General features: G+C 40.0%; 1 protein-coding gene across 1 annotated transcript; it reads right to left on the reverse strand.

The window, feature by feature from the left end:
• Positions 1-357: 357 nt before the first annotated feature.
• Positions 358-22920, reverse strand: oprl1 (opiate receptor-like 1). The gene is made up of 3 exons (XM_060836056.1): positions 22841-22920; positions 3983-4338; positions 358-878 (listed from the first exon to the last, which is right to left on the reverse strand). The coding sequence occupies exons 1-3, from the start codon at positions 22855-22857 to the stop codon at positions 358-360; spliced, it is 894 nt and encodes a 297-aa protein (XP_060692039.1). The 5' UTR covers positions 22858-22920.
• Between the last annotated feature and the right edge of the window lie 1834 nt (positions 22921-24754).

Consider the following 24754-nt stretch of genomic DNA (forward strand, 5'->3'; position numbering starts at 1 on the left):
CTGACATAAATGAATACTGCTATTTGTGTAGACAAACATTACTGTAACTTAAAGAGTTGCTTAACTCATCACAAGTGGAAAGTTAATCTTATTTGAAAAACTGTTGTTTTAACTTGCATGTGTTTATTGAAAAATTCTTAAAATAATTCGTATTAAGTTTCAGATAATTCCTCCTTAATTGGGTTTGATCATATTAAAACTTGATTTATTAAAATCGGAAATGTGACTCCCTCATTCAGGTTAAAATGCAGCAGAAAGTACACATTTTTCAAGATCTGCATAATTTGAGCTAGCTCCACGTTTCAGTTAATTTTGTTCTCATTGTGGCCAGTTAAGTGAACGAGTCATCATCTCCAGTCATGCAACATTTTCTGTGCCATCTGTATTTTTACATGAGTAAGCAACACCTTTTGTGATACTTCTCATCCCGTTTGACACCTTCGGTTCTTTTTTAAAAGTGGAGGGAAAGCAAAACTCTTTAAAGCACCTTTTGAAGTTTTCATCCAGAAAGGCATAAAGAACAGGATTCAGGCTGCTATTGGCATATCCAAGAGCAACACAAAAATACCAGCTTGGCATAATTGTCATGATTTCATGATTACAGACAACTTGTACTAACACTAGAATGTGGATTGGGGTCCAACAGATGACGAAGACTGCAACAACCACTAAGACCATTCTTGTGATTCTACGCAAGTTTCTGTCCTTCTCTTTTGATCCAGAAAGAACGCGTACACTTCTCAACCGCCTTAACATTAATGTGTAACAAACTGTTATGATAGCAACTGGAATTACAAAGGAGAAAAGGAAAACAGCTATTTCAATTGTGGGCTTCCAGTAATTGTGTGGTTGTGGATGAACCAGCAGACATTCAATTTCTGCAACACAAGAAAGAAAAGTTAAAGCCAATCAGGTTTGCTGCAGTGATTGTACATTTTTTAGACAGTTAATTGCTCTCCTATGGCACTTCAGATGAGGGTAAAATCTAACAGGACTCGACAAGTGTAGATTTCTATGTGCTTTATAAAAAAAATTGGGTCACATCACCAAAGTCTTTACTGTTAGGATGTAGTTTGGCATCCAAGATGGGACCCATGCTATACATGCTTGCTAACTTCTGTTACAGCTTCCCATGCTGCTATTTTGAGTACATTGGTCACACAGACATTGGGAATGTACATCAGAAGGATGTACTGTAGGCAGGTTGTGGTGTCAGTCCTTGCAACTAATTGTTTGACTTGAGCAGTCATTTCTAACCTTAACATTGCAGTTCTTAATTAATCTGTTCAGAAGTATTATTATATACCTATGGAGCAGATGAGACTTGAACCTGTGCCTCCTGGCTTAGACATAGGGACATCACCCCCTACACCACATGAGTTCAGCACTGCAACTAATATCTTCTCTTAGGAGAAAGTGAGGACTGCAGATGCTGGAGATCAGAGCTGAAAATGTGTTGCTAGAAAAGCGCAGCAGGTCAGGCAGCATCCAAGGAGCAGGGGAGTCGAAGTTTCGGGCATGAGCCCTTCTTCAGAAGTGAGGAAAGTGTGTCCTGCAGGCTAAGATAAAAGGTAGGGAGGAGGGACTTGGGGGAGGGGCGTTGGAAATGCGATTGGTGGAAGGAGGTCAAGTTGAGGGTGATAGGCCGGAGTGGGGGCGGGGGAGGAGAAGTCAGGAAGAAGATTGCAGGTTAGGAGGGCGGTGCTGAGTTCGAGGGATTTGACTACGACAAGATGGGGGGAAGGGAAATGAGGAAACTGGAGAAATCTGAGTTCATCCTTTGTGGTTGGAGGGTTCCTAGGCGGAAGATGAGGCGCTCTTCCTCCAGCCGTTGTGTTGCTATGGTCTGGCGATGGAGGAGTCCAAGGACCTGCATCTCCTTGGTGGAGTGGGAGGGGGAGTTGAAGTGTTGAGCCACGGGGTGGTTGGGTTGGTTGGCCCGGGTGTCCCAGAGGTGTTCTCTGAAACAGTCCGCAAGTAGGTGGCCTGTCTCTCCAATATAGAGGAGGGTATCTCGGGTGCAGCGGATGCAGTAAATGATGTGTGTGGAGGTGCAGGTGAATTTGTGGTGGATATGGAAGGATCCCTTGGGGCCTCGGAGGGAAGTAAAGGGGCAGAGGTGTGGGCGCAAGTTTTGCATTTCCACATCGGGTGCAGCGGATGCAGTAAATGATGTGTGTGGAGGTGCAGGTGAATTTGTGGTGGATATAGAAGAATCCCTTGGGACGTTGGAGGAAAATAAGGGGGAAGGTGTGGGCGCAAGTTTTGCATTTCTTGCGATGGCAGGGGAAGGTGCCGGGAGTGGAGGTTGGGTTGATGGGGAGTGTGGACCTGACGAGGGAATCACAGAGATCGACAATGCCCTCCACCGCACCTCCTCCACTTCCCGCTCCTCTGCCCTTGAGCCCCGCCTCTCCAATTGCCACCAGGACAGAACCCCACTGGTCCTCACCTACCACCCCACCAACCTTCACATACATCGTATCATTCATCGTCATTTCCACCACCTCCAAACGGACCACACCATCAGAGATATATTTCCCTCCCCTCCCCTATCAGCGTTTCGAAAAGACCACTCCCTCCGTGACTCCCTCGTCAGGTCCACACCCCCCACCAGCCCAACCTCCACTCCCGGCACCTTCCCCTGCCATCGCAAGAAATGCAAAACTTGCGCCCACACCTTCCCCCTTATTTTCCTCCAAGGTCCCAAGGGATTCTTCTATATCCACCACAAATTCACCTGCACCTCCACACACATCATTTACTGCATCCGCTGCACCCGATGTGGCCTCCTCTATATTGGGGAGACAGGCCGCCTACTTGTGGAACGTTTCAACACCTCTGGGATACCTGGACCAACCAACCCAACCCCCCGTGGCTCAACACTTCAACTCCCCCTTCCACTCCACCAAGGACACGCAGGTCCTTGGACTCCTCCATCGCCAGACCATAGCAACACGATGGTTGGAGGAAGAGTGCCTCATCTTCCGCCAACCACAAGGGATGAACTCAGATTTCTCCAGTTTTCATATTTCCCCTCCCCCCACCTTGTCTCAGTCAAATCCCTCAAACTCAGCACTGCCTTCCTAACCTGCAGTCTTCTTCCTGACCTCTCCGCCCCCACCCCCACTCCGGCCTATCACCCTCACCTTGACCTCCTTCCACCTATCTCATTTCCAACGCCCCTCCCCCACGTCCCTCCTCCCTACCTTTTATCTTAGCCTGCTGAACACACTGTCCTCATTCCTGAAGAAGGGCTCATGCCCGAAACGATACCTTCTCTTAACCTTGTATCACTGAGCATACATTAAGCAGCAAGAAGGATCTCTCCCTACCCCAACTAGCTCTACTGAAAGGGATTATCAACTGCTCTCAAATTAATTACAGGCTGATTCTTACTTGTTGCTGTTAGAAGTGTTTCATGGTTTGGACTGTCATTTAAAGTTGGTTAAATCCACAGGGAATGGCCATGACAAAATCACGAAGTCTTTAGTTCTGACTTCAATGGTCATGTTCAGATCTTTTGTTCCCAGTTGTGGGAACTTCACTGTCTAACCCTCTTGGCCTACAGAGTGAGAGAGTGAATGAGCAGAAGTAACACTGAGAAGTAAGAAGAGAAGGGAAGGGAAGCTTTGAACAAAAGGCCATATCTACCAAAGTTTTCAGAACCCCATTCTCCTACTTCAATGGAGTGAGGAATAGATTTCTATTCGGCATTTCTGTTATACATTTTCCATAAAATATCCAAACCACCATTTCATTTATGAGTTGCTCATGGGCAGCTGCTGTACACTTGTACTTGAGATGCACGTGATGAAACGGACAGGTAAATGACAAAAGATGCTGTAAAAGCCAAACAATTCCCAGAGAGGAAAATATCAAATTTTGGACAATTTCAGTTTTCAGACAGCCAGATTTGGGGTATTGGTCACATACAACAGATTTGATAGAAGTATTTCATACACATTTTGCTGTGATTTACCATTGTTTTCTGTTTCAGCCGATCCCATGATCATTGCTGGTATTCCAATCATGGAAGCGAGTCCCCAGATACACACATTGACAACCTTTGCATTGAAAGGGGTTCTTATATCTAATGCTTTAACAGGGTGACAGACGGCTATGTACCGATCAACACTCATTACTGTCAGGGTAAAGATGCTGGTGAACATGTTGTAATAATCAATTGATATTGCTATTTTACAGAGTATATTTCCAAAGGGCCAGAATCCCAGCAGAGTGTCAGTCGCCTGGAAAGGTAGAGTGATTAATTCTAATGCATCTGCAAGTGCCAGATTGAAAATATAGATGTTTGTTGCTGTCTTCATCTTTGTGTATCTGAAAGAAATGAAAGTTGAGGTTTTTTTAGGAATTCAAACAGCATATTTTTTTTAAAAAATCAGATTTGTACATCATGATTAAATGAACTTAAACTTTTCATATATACATATACAATGGAGAGAGGATAAATCATTAATTTGATAGAATAGGTTTACAAACCTTTGCAGAACTGATCCAATTTTTATCATGTTGTATTTGTGAAAATTACTTCCAAGTGTTACTTCACTTGTAATGCTGTCTGTCACTGGTATAATTTCTTGTAGATTTTATTGGGGCTTATTGAAACATGGTTCCTCACATTATAGCAGAGATAGAAAAGAATTATCCACCACTGAACCACAGCACATTGGTAAATCATCCCAGCGCAAAAATGTGAATTATTATATCTTTCTGTAAACCCACTGATTGTCCGAAGTGAAGACCTTTATCAGCATTATGGATTCAAACTGAAAAATAGTTTAATACAGAAAGGAGGCTATTCCTTCCATTGCATCTGTGCCAATACTAGCAATAAAGTGTAAACTGTTCTTTGTCATATGTACTTTTTATGTTCTTTTTCAAATACTTATTTATTTCTTCTGGTAATAACCTTGAGTCTATGGAAAGACGTTTACAGTAGTAAGGGACATAAAATAGAAGACCTAACATGCCAACAGGTTCTGAGGTATCATAAATATATATCTAAAAACTCAATTTATTCTGGATTTACAGCAAACAAATCATCAAATACTAGTTTTCAGTGAAAGGCCAAAAACAGCATGATAGATTGTTGTGGTTCTGTTCGCCGTGCTGGGAATTTGTGTTGCAGACGTTTCATCCCCTGTCTAGGTGACATCCTCAGTGCTTGGAAGCCCCCTGTGAAGCGCTTCTGCTATGAGTCCAGAGATGGGTGAGCCCATGGGTGTGCCGTTGATTTGTTCATGTATTTGGTTGTTGAATGTGAAGTGTGTTGTGAGGCACAGATCCAGTAGTTTGAGTATGCCGTCTTTGTTGATAGGTTCAATGTCCTGTTGTTTGTTCTGTATGTCCAGCAGGTTGGCTATTGTTTCTCTGGCTAGGGTTTTGTCGATAGAGATGAACAGTGCCGTTACATCGAATGAGACCATGATTTCTTCCTGTCTATGTGTATATTTCTGATGATGTCCAAGAATTCCTGTGTTGATTGTATAGAGTGTCTGGATCCGCTGATCAGGTGTTTCAGTTTCTGCTGTAGTTCTTTAGCCAGTTTGTGTGATGGTGTCCCTGGTAGCGATATGATGGATCTGAGTGGGATGTCTGGTTTGTGCACTTTAGGTAGTCCATAGAATCTGGGGGTATTGTTGCTTTCAGGTTTCATTCTTTGTAGTCAAACCTGGTTATCTGTCCGTTTTTTTGATAGGTTTCATAAGGTGTGGTACAAACTGAAAGGGTCAAAATATACATAAATATGTAATAATGTGACAATACTATGGCTTTAAGAGGTGAATCTTTTCCTTTTTTTTAATAAAGAAAGGTTGCAACAGAGGTAAGAGCAGTCTGCTCAAAGCCAATAAATAGCTTGTGAGGCCTTGGGTTTATTTTTAAAGTAGGAACAGTATGGGCAGCCTAAAATGGGTGGGATCAAGCTCCCACAGAACCAGGAATTTTAGTTTTAGCTTTCAGCAGTTGCTGGGGTCTTGAAACTGTATGTGGAAACTCTTATTCCTCTCTCTGTTACAGCTAAAAGCTGGGGGTCTCATTCTGCTGCTAGAATTGCATGTGAGACAATCTATTTTATTGAATTTGTCTTTGCCAAGGATGTGTTTATGGGATGTTATTATATTGGAACAGTTGCTTAGTAGTAGTTTACAATTTTGTTAAGCTTTTCTATAGATTTACAGTGAAACTAATTCTTCTATTTTTATTTTGTCTATATTTTAACTGTTTTGCTTAAAGTCGAGTAGCTTGACCAATTGCATCTGGAATACAACGCCTTACACTTACCAGTAAATTAAGAAAAAGTGAGGGTCTCGGATCTCTTAATATATTTTGAGGGGGTTTTGATCTGGTCCATAATAATAGATTGCTTTAGCATGAAAGACTTTGAACAGCAATCCTCTGTATTTTGTTCAAATTTGCAAAATGACATGCTATTCAATTCTTTTATTCTATAAAAACAGTATACAGTAATAGAATTGCAATCTATTACTGTATCTGTTAAAATTCAAATAGCTGCAAAAATACATTATTAGTTCGTGAATATAGAAAGATGAGACAAATGAGGCAAATTATGGTTTATCTAACTCCAACAGATTGTTAAAGATGAAAGCAAATTTATCTAAATACTGTGCTGAAACTGGAATATGAATCCCACTAATTTGTTTGTTGTGATTAGTAATTGTTTTTCCATCCTACGTTATACAATGGCAATGTTAATCTGGAGTTAAAACCTTGCATAAAAAGTGTGTGAAATGGAATAAATTAATTAAATTTTGCAAAACATAAATCATCATATCATGCAAACAAATATGCATTATATTCAGAATGGAAAAAAATGATAATTCCATTGTTGAGTTCCATTATAGACCACTATTATGGCCAATGGAAAACTGCCAGGATGTTTTTTGAAAACTCTGCGCAAATAAGGAATGAACTTACAGACTCACATTGTGATTCCAGAATGTGTTCACATCGTGAAAACTAATGTATCTTGTTCATAATTAGAGCACTTGAGAAAATTTTTTTAAAAAGTTAATAATTAAATAACTGTCTCCTCCACAACTCATTTACACATTCATTGTTTGCATATACTCTATAGCTCAAAATTCCCTTTCTGCATCAAAATCAGTGGATTTTCACTCATTTACTGGGATCAAGGGATTTAAATATTTTGCAGTGATGCAGGAGATCAGTCTTTTGAGTCAGGGGACTTGTAGGGACAACAAGAATTTGCAGGAATGATTCATTGGTTAAGTGATCCACATTCAGCCTGTAATCAGTTTTATCAAAGTAATGACCTTGTAATAAATACTGGACACAAGAGATGCATTCTCATCTTCATATGTGAAAATACAATCAATTGTCTCTTAATTGTCCACTTAATGTCACTTCAGATAGTATTGTCAGAATTCCCATCACAAGTCCTCAAGTTTCCTGCCTGCTTTTTGTCACAAAGCTCATCCCTTGATTTTCTAAAAGCTGTTTCTTGGCTCAAGGAGACCCTGTCATTGATGTTTTCAGAGGGGCAATAATCTAGTTTGGTACAGAGATGAAAAGGACTTTAAGAGACCTTTTGTTTTTATATAAACAAATGAGACTTCAGGCCAAAGTGGTCATGTTGTAGAAGTGACCTGCATAAAGAAAAGGGAGTGGTCAGCTCTCTAGCTAGCTGAGCAGAGCAGTTTTAGTTCAGTCTTGACCTGGTGGGAATTTCAACAGTGAGCTGTGTGGAATCTCTCTCTCTCCTTTTTCAGCCCTTCAACTTCAACCTGTAAGCATGCATTCCATTTATACTGGTTTTTAAAGGGAGTTTGCTTATTGGGACTGTTGTGTGTATTCGGAAAACCATAATTAAGACTAGTTGGATAGGCTGAGCTCTGTAGGAGTTGTTTATTATGTTCTTTGTGTTTCATTGTGTAACTTTGTGAATAAATTTTTATCTGTTTTAAAATCTAGTAGTCAACCTAGCTATCATACTCCAGGTAATTTTCATAATTAGAGCACTTGAGAAATTTTTTTTAAAAGTTAATAATTAAATAACTGTCTCCTCCACAACTCATTTACACATTCATTGTTTGCATATACTGTACAGCTCACAATTCCCTTTCTGCAACAAAATCAGTGGATTTTCACTCATTTACTGGGGTCAAGGGATTTAAATATTCAGTCCACTTACTGACTGAAAATTGCAAAGTTATGGTCTGGGGCTGCCTGCTTAAGAATGTTTTGTGTAGTCTGACCTAGTCCATAACAGATTGAGGGCTCGTTATGGGATTTTAAACAGTGAGTGATAGGTGCTAGTGTCTTTATTTCGGGTGTTGGTTTGATTGGGTAGACAAAGCTTGGGATAGGAATGGCTCTTTCAGTCGCCAATAGTCTTCTGGATGCAGTGACTTTGGAATGTTTGCAGAAAGTGAATAAGATCAAATTGCAAGAATTAGCAAAGAATCTGGGATTGGAACTGCCTGCTTCTGTGAGGAAAGAAGAGATAATTACAGCAGCAGCTCAGCATTTAAACTTGCCGGAGAAACCATCAGAATCTATAGAGAATAGCAAGAATTCAATTGCAAATGAAGCAGCCTGAGTAAGAGGCGAGAGATAAGGAAAGGGCAGCAGAAATGAAACAGTTTGACTCCCGATTAAAAGCAGAAGAGAGGGAAAAAGAGAGCAAGAGACAAAAAGAAAGACTGCTTGAACTGAAAAAATCGACACTTAAAAAGGGAAGTCAGCTTAAAGGCTGGAGAGAAAGGCTGAAGGTAACCTTAGTGAGGAAGTAGTGTGAAGTCATGTGGAAGAGCAGAGAGTTAAAACAGCAAGATTAGCAGCTGAAGTGGCTGATGAGTATCAGCTGATCCATAAAACACAGTCTGGCTTCCAGAATCAATTTCAATTCATGAGGGATAAACATGGGGCAAAGAGAAATCCTCACTTGGAAAGGGAAAGTTACATCTCAGTGAAGATCATAAGAATAACTTATCACAGGATAAAAAAAGAAACCCTTGAGGGGGACAAAAAAATTAAAAAGCTCCCGTATTTTCATTCTATAAAGTGGGCCACACAAAATCACAGTGTTGGTGGGCGAGGAGAAAGTCAGATGTAGGAAAACCAGACAAGCCTGGAAGTTTTGTTGGACTAAGTAACAAAAAGCACAGGGGAAGTTAGGCAACTGCCTCAGAGTGTACAAGATGATCAGACATTGATTAAGGAGGAAGTGCCAGATCTGCTTAACAAATATACATGCAAAGGTAAAGTTTATTCACATAGGCCAGGAGCAGTAGGTAATGAGGTTACAATATTAAGGGACACAGGATCTTCTCAGTTTGTAATGATGAAGAGTGAGGAGATATGCACTCCTGAGGGACTATTGCCAGAAAAGGAAATTCATGGTAAGACAAAAAGTGCTTAATTATGGCCAGTAGGGTGCTATGAGTGGCGCATGAGCTACCACTTGGAGGTCGTTTAGGGGTGAGGAAAAACAGGCTAAAATACAGACATTTTTACTGGCCTGAACTACACAAAGATGCAGTTGAGTTTTGCCAGACATGTCATAAAAGTCAGCTAATCAGAAAACCACAGGCAGTAATAAAACCTATACCGTTAATATCTATTTCAGCATTTGAGGAACCTTTCACAAGAGTCTTGATTGATTGCGTAGGTCCCCTACCTCAAACAAAATTTGGGGATAAATATTTATTATCAATAATATGTGTCTTGACTAGATTTCCAGAGGCAATCTCATTAAGCAATATCACAGCTAAAAGGGTGTAGAAGAATTACTTAATTCTTTTACTAGATATGGACCAATAGAGATCCAGTCAAATCAAACATCAAACTTCACATCCAAACTATTCGAGGAGGTTATGGATAACTTGGGAATAAAGCAATTCAAATCTACTGTGTACCATCCAGAATCACAGGGAGTACTAGGGAGATGGCATCAAACACTGAAGACCATGTTGAGGGCTTATGGTCAGGATTATCCAGATGATTGGGATAAGGGAGTTCCATTTGTACTCTTTGCGATCAGAGATGCACCGAAGGAATCAAATAAATTCAGTTCATTTTAATTAATTTTTGGGCATGAAGTAAGAAGACCTTTAAAATTGATTAAGGAGAGATTAATAAGTTAGAATTCAGAGACCACCTATTTGGACAATGTGTCTAATTTTAGGGAACAATTAAATAGAACTGGTAAGCTGGCTAGACAGCATTTAAAAGTATCACAGCATACAATGAAACAGGAAGCAGATAAGAAATCATAAATTTGCAATTGGGAATAAGGTATTGGTGTTACTTCCAGTAACAGATGAGCCTTTAAAAGGAAGATTTCGTGGACCTTATCAAATTGAGAGGATACTGAGTGAGGTGAACTATTTGATAAGGACTCCAGACAGGGAGAAATCTTACAGAGTGTGTCATGTGGATATGCACAAAAGGTATTTTGGTAGGGATTGAAAGCAAGAGGAGAAGGTGTTAATGATGACAGCACAGAAGGAAGAACCATGTTCAGAGGATTCTGAATTGGACATTCCTCAAATCAAATTAGACAATGAGGAAGTTGTCAAAAATTGGGATAAATTATTGAGTTACCTTCCACAAGAAAATCGAAATGACCCGAGAGTTATTACTATCATATGGGGAGATATGCAGAAATAAACTGGGAAATACTAACCTAATTGTGCATGATGTAGAGAAAAGAGATGCTGTTCCAATTAAGCAACATCCTTATAGGCATAACCCTCTAAAGTTGGCACAGGTTCAGAAGGATATAGAGCGCATGCTCCAGGATGGCATAATCAAAGTGAGTTACTCTGACTGAAGCTCACCCATAGTCATGGTGCCAAAGCCAGATGGTACCCAATGGTTATGTGTGGACTATTGCAAAGTCACCGCCCTTACAAAGACTGATGCATATCCAATTCCACGTTTGGAGGACTGTGTCAAAAAAATTGGACAAGCAGCTTACATTTCTAAGTTGGACTTGCTCAGGGGTTACTGGCAAGTATCTGTCAGAGAGAGCAAAGGCAATTTTGGATTTCGTAATGCCAAATGGACTACATCAGTTCAAATAGGAGAAAGTGAGGACTGTAGATGCTGGAGATCAGAGCTGAAAAATGTGGTGCTGGAAAAGCGCAGCAGGTCAGGCAGCATCCAAGGAGCAGGAGAATCAACATTTCGGGCACATTCCTGAAGAAGGGCTTATGCCTGAATTGTCGATTCTCCTGCTCCTTGAATGCTGCCTGACCTGCTGTGCTTTTCCAGCACCACATTTTTCAGCTCTACATCAGTTCAAAGTCATGCCATTTGGTACGAAAAATGCTTCATTTCAGAGACTGACTAATAAGGTCATTGTCGGATTACCCAACTATGTGACGGAAATTGATGACCTGGTGATTTTTAGTCACTCATGAAAGGAACATTTACAGCATTTATCGGACTTGTTTGATTGACTTCGGAAGGCAAGTTTGGTGGTAAACTTAGCTAAAGGTAAATTTGCCAAAGCCCAAGTCAGCTTCCTGGGCGATGTTATTGGACATGGACAAATGGCCCCATGGGATGCGAAAACGAAAGTAATTGGGGAATTTCCCACACGGTCAACGAAGAAAGCAGGACTACGGTTCCTGGGAAAGAGTGGATTTTACCGAAAGTATGTGCCAAATTTAGCAGTGTGGCTGCTCCACTCACCAAATTGTTAAAAAAGGGCAAGAAGTTTCAGTAGACAGCAGACTGTCAAAAGATAATTGACAGCCTAAAAACTATGTTAATCACTGCTCCAATATATTAGCCACTCCGGATTACACAAAGCCTTTCAAGGTGGCTTTTGATGTAGTGATGTGGGTGTCGGTGCAATGCTCCTGTAGGAGGATGTTGAGGGAATAGAAAGACCCATTGGATAATTTTCCAACAAGTTGAACATTCATCAACAGAAATATTCAACGATGGAGAAACAGACTTTAAGCTTGGTGTTGGCATTACAACATTTCAGTGTTTATATTACCAACCATGCATCTGAGACAATCGTACACACTGATCACAACCCATTGACATTGGTGGAAAATTTAAAGACAAAAATGCCAGACTGTTTAGATTAGATTAGATTACTTAGATTACTTACAGTGTGGAAACAGGCCCTTCGGCCCAACAAGTCCACACCGACCCGCCGAAGCGCAACCCACCCATTGCCCTATATTTACCCCCTACCTAACACTATGGGCAATTTAGCATGGCCAATTCACCTGACCCGCACATCTTTGGACTGATGTGCGATGGAACTTGTTGTTGTAGCCATTCAGTTTGATAATTGTGCATGAGGCAGGTCACAAAAACGTGATTGCTGATGTGTTACTGAGACTTGAATGAGATTCTGGGGGTGTTCGATGGTGGGTGTACTGCAGCCTGAATTTGCATGTGGTTGTGCATGTGTATGGTTAGTATGGTGTATATGTGTGTTTAGACTACTAACCAGGTTTTGAAGGGTTAAAAATGAAGCCATCTTTTGATATTGATGTTTCATTTTTTAAAAGGGATGGGTGGGGGAAGTGTCACAAAGCTAGACCCTTTTGTTTCTAAAAGCTGTTCCTTCGCTCAAGGAGAATCTGTCCTTGATTTTTTTTCAGAGCGGTAATAAACCAGGCCGGGCTCTGATCAGTTTGGTTTGGTACAGAGATTAAAAGGATTTTGAGAGGCCTTTTGTTTATATGCAAACAGATGAGACTTCAGGCCAAAGTGGTCATGTTTTAGAAGTGACCTGTATAAAGAAAGGGGGTTGGTCAGCCCTCTAGCTAACTGAGCTGAGCAGTTTTAGTTCAGTCTTGACCTGGTGAGAAGTTCAACAGAAAGCTATGTGGAAACTCTCTCTTCTCTCTCTTCTCTCTCTTTTTTGCTGCCCTTCAAGTAAACATACATTCCATTTATACTGGGTTTTAAAGGGAGTTTGCTTATTGGGACTGTTGTATATATTTGAAAGAGCATAATTAAGTCTAGTTGGATAGGCTCAGTTCTCTAGGGGTTCTTTATTCTGTTCTTTGTGTTACATTGTGTAATTTTTTGTCTATTTTGAAATCTAGTCGTCAACCTAGCTATCTTACTCCAAGTAACTTTCACTGTATACTTACTGAAACAAATTGCAAAGTTACGGTCTGGTGCTGCCTGCTTAAGAATGTTTTGAGTGGTCTGGCCTAGTCCATAACATTATGTAGATTTATAACTCACAAACAATTAACTAAAATGAGCTTTATTTGCTTTCAATTGTAGTTAAATTTATAGAATAATATTCAAATTTAATGCATAGGCGATGTGTAGGGCTGGATTTGCCAAAACATGGCTATCTCACACAACTTGTCACTCAATCCTGTCTCTTCCAAACAAAGGGAGCTTCACAGTTCTAACAGAAGATCCTGCTTAGGTCCCTGAGAAATGCAGAGCCATTCTTTAATTCTGACTGTTCTTTCAAGAATGTAGAACTGTTAAAGGAAGACAAATATGTCCTCTTTTCATAGGAAAAGAGGAAGCAGCTATATTCTGAAATTTAAAAGCTAAGTACATAAGGCCAGTATGATGTTTGCATATGTGGATAGTAGGATGATAGATGAATAGTTGGCTAGATGCCAGGTAAGTGGATGCCAGCTGGAAACAGCACAGGGTGCCAGGTTGATAGGGCACCAAAATGGAAAGTGCCAAGTGGATATGTTTCCAGGGCACAAAGTGGCAAAGGAGCCATGTAAATAAATTAGTGCTCTGGGTAGATTGCCCAACAGAATTTGTTGCACATTTGAGGTGGTGGGGGTGTTGTATCTGGCAGAGGGAGTGAGGTTTGAGGGCAGTTTGGTTCAGAGTCAGGATATAGGGGCTGCGAGATGTCTGGAGAAGGTGCATTTGGGTGTGTGAGTTAATTATGGGGCCTGTTGAGTAGTTACTCAGGAGTTGTTATGTATTTAATAGTTTAACATTTTCTGAGTGGGATGCTCTTTCGAGGTTTGATGTGGACTCGATGGGCTCAATGACCTGCTTCCACACTTTGATTCTGAAGGGACAAGTAGGGAAAGAAAAGCCAAGAGTGAGGTAAAAAGAGTTTCCTGTTGAAACAATGGCTTAAAAGGAGGATTTTCAAGATGGGAGAGGTTCAAGAAGACAGAGGAATATATGGTGACATCTTCATAATGAAGTAGGGTGTAGAAGCAAGTTAGTTCAAGCAATAATTGCAAATACAGAAAAGGGTGAATTTAACAGCAGACTTACATTATACTGCTGGAGGTTCCAACAAGGTTACAGAGCAAACAATATGCTGATATTGGTGAGTAGACAAATTGGGTTATTAAAGGCAGGGAGTTTGGAATTGTGGCAAATTGACAAGAATAATGCATATTGTATAAAAGAATTGTATACAGAATAGGACGTGGACAACTAAATTTCATAGCAATTGCATCTTCCTGCTTTTTGTGAACACCTCTAATCTCATAGTACCACACACACCCTTTGCTCCTTTATCACCAGCCCTTTTTTCCCATTTCTAGTCTTGCTTTAATTATTTTGCTCTTATTCTTCATAATTTGTGCCATGCCATACTGCCTTCAAAGATCTTCTTGAAGCATTTCTTTCCAATAGTCAGCACTCACTCTAACACTTACGTTTCTTTCCTTTTCCTGCCTGCTGAATATATTTTGGTTTCTTTTTTTTTGAAAAGCAGTCAGTCATCTTTCTACATAAGCAGCACTGCAGAAATGCAACTTGTCAATGATTGGCAAACAAAAAAAAGACTGTTATCCACTTTTCTCTCACTCGCTTCTCACAAATTTCTATTCCATTCAAGCATTCATTGTTAATAGTACTTATGTGGATGTCCGTGCAATATAACTTTTCTATATTGAGAACTAGCAATTTGGATACAGAACTGGCTCAAAAGGTAGAAGACAGAAGGTGGTGGTGGAGGCCTGTGACCAGTGGAATGCCTCAATGACTGGTGCTGGGTCCGCTACTTTTCATCATTTATAGAAATGATTTGGATGTGAGCATGAGGTACAGTTAGTAAGCTTGCAGATGACACCAAAATTGGAGGTGTAGTAGACAGCGAAGAAGGTTACCTCAGATTACAACAGGATCTTGATCAGATGGGCCAGTGGGCTGAGAAGTGGCAGATGAAGTTTTATTTAGATAAATTTGAGGTGCTGCATTTTGGGAAAGCAAATCTTAGCAGGACTTATACACTTAATGGTAAGGTCCTTGGGAGTGCAGGTTCATAGCTCCTTGAAAGTGGAGTCACAGGTAGATAGGATAGTGAAGAACATGTTTGGTATGCTTTCCTTCATTGGTCAGTGTATTGAGTACAGCTTTGGAAGGTCATGTTGCGGCTGTACAGGACATTTGTTAGGCCACTGTTGGAATATTGTGTGCAATTCTAGTCTCCTTCCTATCAGAAAGATGTTGTGAAACTTGAAAGGGTCCAGAAAAGATTTACAAGGATGTTGCTAGGGTTGGAGGATTTGACCTTTAGGGAAAAGTTGAATAGGCTGAGGGGTGACCTTACAGTGGTTTATAAAATCATGAGATGCATGGATAAAATAAATAGACAAGATATTTTTCCTGGGGTGGAGGAGTCCAGAACTAGAGGGCATAGGTTTAGGGTGAGAGGGGAAAGATATAAAAGAGATCTACAGGGCAACATTTTCACGCAGAGGATGCTACATGTATGGAATAAGCTGCCGAGGAAGTGGTGGAGACAGGTACAATTGCAACATTTAAAAGGCATCTGGATGGGTATATGAATAGGAAGGGTTTGGAGGGATTTGGGCAGGGTGCTGTAGGTGGAACTAGATTGGGTTGGGATATCTGGTCTGCATGGATGGATTGGACTGAAGTACTGTACATCTCTATCACTCTATGACAGAATCAAAGCCTTTGTAAAATCCCTTTCGAGATCAAGGCTAGTTACCTTTATAGAATATGTCTTCTCATAAGAATTAAAATTAGAATGATAACTGTGGGAACCACTTTCAGAATTGTAGTGACCAATCAATTCCAGTTTGTACTGACACAATAAGTTTGGGAACGTGTCTATTTCCTTATGATATGTTCATCTTTCTATCACCAATTCATAGCACAATATAATGCTTTGTTCCATAGCTGGATAGTGTGTGTGTGCATATAATATATAAAAAGGATACTGAAAATCAAGAGGTACACAACATTGTTTGGCTCACACCCATTTCTGTTCAATAGGTAACATGCAAATTTAATGCTTCATCTTCATTTGATTGTTGCTTGCAGCCAAGCATGACCCAGACTGCTGGCTTACCAAACACTCAGTAGGGGACCAAAGAGCATGCATGGCTAGAACATGTTTCAGTCTGGCCTTCGAAAGGCTGCACTGATTTCTTAGAGGAGCAATGCTCCCATTATAAAGAAGTTGATGTTGACTGCCTACAGTCCAACTGCCTTCAGGCTAAAGCCATAAAATTGAGCAGTAGCCAGGATAGAGTACTGCCGGTCCTTGGATTATGGTGCTGCAAGCTCCAGGCTAGGAGGTTGACAAGAGGGAAGTGGTCACCTTTCTATAGTGATCCTCAATGAAAGCTCATGGAAGTTAAAGGAACATTTTTCTAGGGTGTGGGGTTAATTCTTGCAGTTTGGATCAGAGGAAATAGCTGAGCCATCAGAAGAAATTCAGTGGTCTCTCAAGGGTAGTTATGACCAGTGAATGAGTCTGCAAAGATTATGTCCGACCCTCCGTATTACCGCTCTCCTGTTGCTCAGTAGACCAGATTCATACCATTCACTTATCAGCAGCACTGAGCAGTCAAGACTTGGGTCTACCATTCAGGCAATTTATCTCATCATCAAACATCCACCTATGAGGAAAATCTTACATTAGAATCTGTACACCTTCTGAAAATCAAATATAGCAGGCACAAACCTAATTGGTTTTGGTAATTGTTATGAATTGGTGAATTTACTAGTCATAGTTTCACTGGGGGATTGTGGTTTCCAAAGATAAATATTGAATTCAAATTTTCTTTCTCAAACAACCAGAAAACTCACGATTGCCTCAGAGGAAATGACTGCCATCTCTGATTGACACAAAGTTTCCAAAATCAAATCAACAATGTGCACTTTTACAGCACAGTTCTCAGAATTTTAAACATTAAGAGGAAATAATCAACTCTGGTGAAGGATATGGGTTAGATTATGGTGATGGGTTGGTGGTACACATGCCTTGCACTATCACACCAGCAAACCAGCAAAATCTCAGCTTTGGTCATTAATTTGGTCATACATACAAAGCGTGTATTTGAGAAGCGCTACTGTTTGCAAAAATATTCCTGGTGTGGTGGTCTCACCGAGACTGTGGTTTTCAATGATCAATCTATATTGGCTCCTGTCTCAATACCTTCTGCTCGTACACATGTGGAATTTGGATGAAGCTGAGCATGTCCTAAAGGTGCAACTTTCAGTGGATTGTGTGTGCACATCTTATGATTTTGCATAGTCATAGCTCACGATTCAAAAATAATGACCTGGAAAGATACCATGGAATCTTCCAGAACAGAAGCAGGCCACCCTGCCCAATAAATCCATGATTGTTCTTTGGGAAGAGTAAGCTGATTAGTTCCATTTCCCTGCCCTTTGCCTATAGCTCTGCAAAGCTTTCCTTCTCAAGCATTTTTCTAATTCCTTCTTGAAAGTCACTGCTCCAGGCAGATCCTAACAACTTCTTACATAGAACATTTTTCCATGTCTCCCTCTAACAACAGTGGGTTGTTAATACCCAAGGGACATGTGTCCTGACCTGAATTAAGGTTCATTTATTATATTTGAGGTCCATTTTTGATCTTCCTGTATATTAATGGCCCAATTGCCATATATATCATTTGCAATGCAATGGTAACTGAAATGCGCTGGTAGTTTATTCCCCCTATGCATGCATCCAGTCTTTGATGCAGAAAGTGAAGAGCAGACATTTAATTAAGTTAAGTCCTCAGTTTCAGAGAGGAGGTAGGTTTCACAAGTCACCCAATGTTGCTGTGTCAGGTGCCTGACAATACAACAGAGGGCAGCTTAACATGAGAAGCCTGAACTGTGTAGCACACTAACCCCATCCTTGCACCATGGCAGCTCACTAGTCCAAGTTTCAGTGTTCAACATCACTTACGGTTTCCGCCCCATTTCTTTTAAAAAGCCTTCTTTAATTTCGTGGCGACAAGTATTGCCTCTAGGTTGGGACATTGTGACATTTATCTGAAAACCTCTGGTGTTTTCCTTGTCCTGCTCCTCCTGTTGTGGCTCCTGAGCTTGACTCTCTGGCACAATTTCTGGTGTAAGGGCTAACCTCACAATGTACTGGATTGTAGAGAAACGATTCACCAGAAATCTGGACTTTGGGATTGCACCTGACTTTTAAAAACAGCAAAATATTAACTTGGAGGCCTGAATGTTCAATGATGTTACAGGTGAGTGAGTGGCTATCATTGTACGGAATGTCGTCAATGTCTGGGAACTTTATTGGATCCATGGTGTCAGAGGGTCTCCCTTGTCACTCAGTTGTACAAATTGCACTGAAGCACAAAAATCTTTAGAATGTAAGACATTTGCATTACAAACACATTGTGGCAGCTCCCTAGGTAGCAGGCATTATTCACTTGTGTAATGTCTGGCTACAAATCACACACAACTGCATATTGAGAGAATGGAAGCCCTTCCAGCTTCTAAGCTTCAGAGTCATGTGTGTAGTCAATGTGTCGGTGAATGATGGGGAATCTTATGAGCCTATCCAATTAAGAGTTCTCTGGCAATCAGGCATGATATACAGTCTTTCCTCAGTGTATGGAACCAAAGTAATTTTGATTATTCTGAAGTTCTGATTGCGAGATGATATTGGGACTGATATTTTCTGGGGAACCTTTGAAGGTTTCAGTAACCCACAATGAGCTTGAGTGTCTCAGGCAGTGCAATCCTAAATGCTCTGTGTGAGATCAGTTTGTAATTCCATAATAATCAGAGATCTCTGTGTCGACCTCCTTAGAAAAGTGCTGTATCTTAATGCCCGGTCTCTGGCTGGGCAAAGATCAGAGTTGGCTTCACTCACCTTCCTTTGTGTCTGGTGCTGCTTTGATGGTTCACCATTACCTCTAACTTCACTGAGAAATGCCCCATAGCCAAGTAGTCCATTTTTGGTAGTGACTCCTACCTAAGGTAGCAGAGGACTTAATCTTTTTAGATAAGGTGCAGAGATCATTTCTAGGAAATGTGTTGATCAGCCATTGGTGAAGGAAAGATAAAATGTTCCAGGAAGCTCCTGAGGTGTCTCAAACTTGCTTCAAACATAGTGTACTCAGTCAGTCTCTAACAGTAAGTAAACAGTGAAAGCTGATCATGCCATTAAATACAGTGCTCAAAATTCTCAACAATGATCTGTTAGCCAGCTGCTCTTAGTGAAGAGTGCTAAATCAAGTATGATGCACTAAAATAATTTGCAGCCTTCTTAACAAATGCTCACAGCAATTTAAATTTCAATCCATCCCTTAATAACCTGCTGGGAGACCATTCTTTGGAAGCATTTTAACTTGTTTACCAAACATAGATTAAAGCAGTGATACAGTTGAAGGCATCTTGACTACCCTGCAGGCTCTTTAGAGCCTAATGTATCCAAGAAAAATTGCCCAATGTTACAGTTCTTGTATGATCTATGCAATGACACAATAGCACATTTATTAAACATTTACATGCACACTGCAATCAAAAATACGTGCCTAATTATGAATCTCTTGCTTACTATGTTGTGTATTGTTTTGCAAGATTGCAGAAGCAATTACAAAAAAACAGGTCTTTTTTTACTCATGGTTAACATTTTGTCATTTTTTAAAATCATTTTGATCTCAAACGATGCACTGAAATGTATTTTCCCTCTAACAGTATCTAGTGTAACATAGCTATAACATCACTCTAATTAAGGATTCTGATCTGGTTTACTTGTCGCGGTATATAAGTATTACTGATCTAATCCAATCATTTGTTGATTGGCAAGTTCAAACAAATGGTAAGGCACACCAAGTGGAAAGCACATTGCATCCAGCTAGGTTGAACTTTATTATTTACACAGTGATGCCTCGTCATTAAAGGGTTTATGCAGTGCCAGAGGCCATCATCTGAAAGATCTCCATCTGCCTGTTCAGCTGAATGGAGATTTCATGGTACTACTCAAGGAATAGGATATGCCCAAACCTGCACTTCTAAAAGCAGATTAGCAAGTGACATGTCTCATTAACTAGGTGTGAATCTTTGGAGTGTACTAATGAATATTACATTTGACTAGATAACCAGATTTTTAAAAGCACTTTGGAATATGCTAAAAATAAATTAAAAGTGCCATTACAAAAGCAAAGCCTTCCTTCATGCTTTACTTCACATTTTCCACATTATCAATTTGGTGCTACGCAGCAACAATACCAAAGATTTGCAGTTTGCAGCTCAATTAAGGCTTCCTCAACATCTTAATCAGCAGTTATAAAACCTTTTCGTAAGTAATCTGACTGCCTTATCAATTGTTTTGGGACTATAACTGCTAGTGTCAGCAGTTTAGGCAGTGCATGCAAATGTGTACCACTTTCACTAAGCCCAGTTGAAGTAACAAGCTTAGCATCTCTGCATCTTCTTCGTACCTCTGTAATAGGGCAAAGACTGTTTCTGTGACACAGTATTAGGAAAACACTGCTGAGAATATCTGAATGGGAGACGTCCACTTGAAGAGGAATAGATGTATAAATAAAGTGACCAAAGCACATTCATGAAGAAGGAAGATTGTATCTAGAGGAAGGAAATATCTGTCTCTGTGTAGACTGTAGGCTGTACCTCTGTGAAAGGAGAGGATGGATCTTTATAAAGTTATGAGTGTGTCTTTGTATATGGAAGAAAATGGCTATGAAAGGGGAAAAGGACAAAAAAAATGTTTTAATGAAGGAAGGTAGCAGTTCCTGCTTGAAAGGAGAAAAAAAATGCTTATGTGAATTAAAGGATTGAACATACCGATGAAGGCATGATAAATGGATCAATTTCAGGAACATTGGCAATGATTGTCATACTCCCAGATGATGAAGAAATGACAGACAAAGCAGTAGTTATGCAAGTGGTGAAAAGTTACAATTGAAGGATACTTTCAGGAGAGTGATACCTGCTGAATGTAGGTTCAACACAAATGTAGTGTTTAATATGTTTTACATTTAAAATCAGTTGAAAAAGAAAAACACATTTGAAATATATTTCCAATTAAGTCTGAAAAATCCAGTGAAGCATTTCCTTCCCATCGCATCAGTGAGCTGGATGTGTAAGGAACAGATGGAAGGTCTGTGTACTATTGTAAATGTGCTGCCTACACCCTTGGCTTCAGCACATCTAAATTTGCACAAATTAAAATACTTCTGAGAGTAGGTTAGAAAATCTGGGGGGGGGGGTGGTGGGGAGAAGAAATTATCCTCATTCTCAGCCATTTTATGTCATACCTAGATGGTTTCAAGAACATTTAATCCTTCCCAAGAAATTTACAGAAGGCAAATAGGGAGATGAAAGGAGAAGGATGAATGAACAACCAGTAAAAGAGGGTAGGTCTTTTTAGGAGCATGCTTTGCCGTTAGCATTGAGCAACATGAAGATTTGGCCTCACAGCCCCTCAATCACTTCCCATGATATTTTACATTAAAGTGACTTGGACTCATACCTCACAATGGAAGGGGGGAAATGTCAGTTTTATCATGGAAAAAAGTAAAAATTGCACAAGAGCAGCGCATGGTATTATTGTAACTAAATTTTATAGTAACTTTAGGGCAGATATACTATTGACCAGAGACAGATGTAATCGGTTCTTTGCAGCATGAGGAATTGTCGAAAAGAAAATATCGTAGCATATGGGGTTTTTCTTGGATTATAATCTCCACACCAAACAAAATGAAGAAAAATCAGTCAGGCACATAGTTGTGTGTAGGATATGGGAAAAAGAGACTAGTGTAAAATACAATTTAGTAATGTTTATCTATTGCTCAGTAAATGATGAATGTAAATAATAACAAACGTGTTCAGAGTATCATTATTCTTTATCTACAAAAGGCTTAAAGTTTATCATCAGACGATTGGAATGTGAAATGAATGCTTTTATTTGACCCTTCCCTGCAGAAGTGACATATTCACTGCAGTCATGATTTACTCCATTTCTACTGACTGGACAAATGCAGTAAAGGCCAGTTTTAAATTTGGTAAATAAATATAGTAGATTGCTTCCTTGGTCCAAAGCGGTCAGATCTGTGTGGTACTACTCAAAACCCCAATTAAAGTGATTAACAAACTCATTTCAGAAAAAAAAAGCTGAATTGCTCAGCTTCCAGAAACTGCACATTTCCCCCCAACATTATCGAAAGACTTTAGATTCAATGACTGGTTTAAAAATCTTTGAAGAAACGGTCCCGACTACAATGGATTCATTGCAAAACCTTAACATTCGAAAAATGCATATATTTGATTAAAAAATTGTTTTTAACGTCAACTCGAGTCCCGATGGATCAAAACGCTTATATCTTACAAGGCGTTATCAGTTTGTAGATCTGACCGCAAGTTCACATAGTGTAGCCGGTATTTGTAAACTAGTTGTATTATTGCACGGTACTTAATAAGACGTTAAGGATTTATAGATTTATAACCATTTAAATCGAGTGCGCCCTGTTCCCTCGGGAGGGCGCTCTAAGGCAGTTACCACAACATTAAGTTGCTTTTTACCTTCATAAACTTTTCTTTTTCAAAACAAAATACACATAAAACAATATTAACATGAAAATCTAAATCTTACCTGACGATAACATACATTACCAGACAGTTGCCCACCAGTCCCACGATACAAACAAACAGATACACTACGATGATGGTAATTCTGAATGTATTTGACCCTTCCATGAGGAAGTCGGTAACATTTTCGGACCAGCGATCAAGGAGAATCGTGTAATTTTCAGCAACGGAGTCATTAAAATATTTGTACTGTTTAAGGCTACCGAAGCCGCAGGCTGTGTCAACATCCATGGAGCAGCCAGACCTGGGGTAAAACAATATTAAGATATAATCACAATATGGCTTTTGACTGACGATGCATATTGATATGTGAACATATAAATAAACGCATTACAAATAATCAACAGATCACAGTTACATCTTAAATCCTTCAATATTTTGAACACTCTGGGTCAGCAATTCGACCACAAGAGCCAATTTCAAAGTAGAGCTCGATGGCTGCCTCTATCAGAATGAGGGAGCTGAAATTATCTACAAGTTCTATAAATTGAAAGCCGAAGACACGTTCTATTTTTCCCCCTTCCCGGGTGGGGCGAGGGAGATGATCACCGATTCAGCACCGCCGAACGTTTGAAATTTTCCACATGTAATACTTGCAAATGTTCCTCCCGGGCAATTATCGACCAGGAGGCTGTCTGATCCCTTTAACTTCTTTATTCCAGGCTGCTGACTCCCCTTTCAGACTGTTCCATTGCGTTCAGCAAACAGCTACTTCGCTTTGCTGTGCAGCCCCTTGCCAAGTCCCGATACCTTTACAAAAGCCTTTCCATCCAGCAATGCAACATCCCCAGGCTGCAGTCTGCCAGATACACACTAGAGGGAAGTCGGCGCACTGAACTATTCTGATCAATCCCTTTGGTTTCTTCAGGTTGGATAATGATGGACTCTCTATCCATAAGCTTTTGTTGCAAAACGCCAGGGGTAAGATCTAAACTTAGAGTTTCCAGTTGCCTGGTTCCTGATTGTAGGTGAACCGAACACGAAGAGATTTTTTATTGATTTTTTTTTGGTCAAAGATTAAAGTGAAGATTTAATAGTTAAAAGAACAAGCAGAATCCCTCCTTAACATATTCCTAAAATTATTTAAACAGATCAGTTTTTTTAAAAATTTGTCATAACCAAGCACGATATACTGTCGCATTTTGCAAATACCCATGCCGTATTTTGAATTATGATTCAACGTCATAAATTAGTAATTTTGATTGTGTCTGGTTAATAAACGGATTCATTTTAATTTAATTTAGCGGCCTGCTGTAAACTAAAATAAATCGGTTACACATTTCTCTTGGGCACAGCATTGAAAACGGTCAGCAGCCAGAATTAACTCTTTTAGAATGAGCACATGCTGAACATTTCTTACAGAAATCTAATGAGAATTTGACTGCCGCTTGCATTGTCTGAAGGAACGTTCGGACATCCACAAAAGAAGTAAAAATGCCTACATTTAATGAGGACACGTTGAAATAGTGATTCATCTTCGTGACTATTTTTAATTCTGCACCTTTTAAATTTATTTTTCACATGAGAGAGGGAGTCGAGAATTTAACTTTGTTTTAACTGAATAGTTTAAATAATCAGGGTTAAATGCTGTCTCTGCTGTTTGCCTTGCACGTTGGTCGGCACCTGGGTTAAGTTTAGACAAGTTGTCGGTTTTGTTCATTTAGGTGCACTCAGGACTGCCTAGTGCATGTGTACAGCAGTGTTATAACTCTGAAATAGAAAACAGAATTGGGGTGGCCTTGATGGCTTTCTCTTTCTCTTAATGTAGGGATGGAGCAAGTGAGGACTGACGATGCTGGAGATCAGAGTCGAGAGTGTGGTGTTGGAAAAGCACAGCTGGTCCGAAGAGCTGGAGAATCGACATTTCGGGCAAAAGCCCCTTTAAGGTCTTATGCCCGAAACATCAATTCTCCTACAT

Source organism: Hemiscyllium ocellatum, chromosome 15 (assembly GCF_020745735.1).
Source record: "Hemiscyllium ocellatum isolate sHemOce1 chromosome 15, sHemOce1.pat.X.cur, whole genome shotgun sequence".
Taxonomy (NCBI): Eukaryota; Metazoa; Chordata; class Chondrichthyes; order Orectolobiformes; family Hemiscylliidae; genus Hemiscyllium; species Hemiscyllium ocellatum.

Bases quoted from the DNA above. Each gene is read 5' to 3' on its own strand.
- oprl1 (XM_060836056.1), bottom strand. The intron at 879-3,982 runs GTAAATCACAGC...CTTGTGTTGCAG, and splicing joins GGCTGAAACAGAAAACAATG to AAATTGAATGTCTGCTGGTT.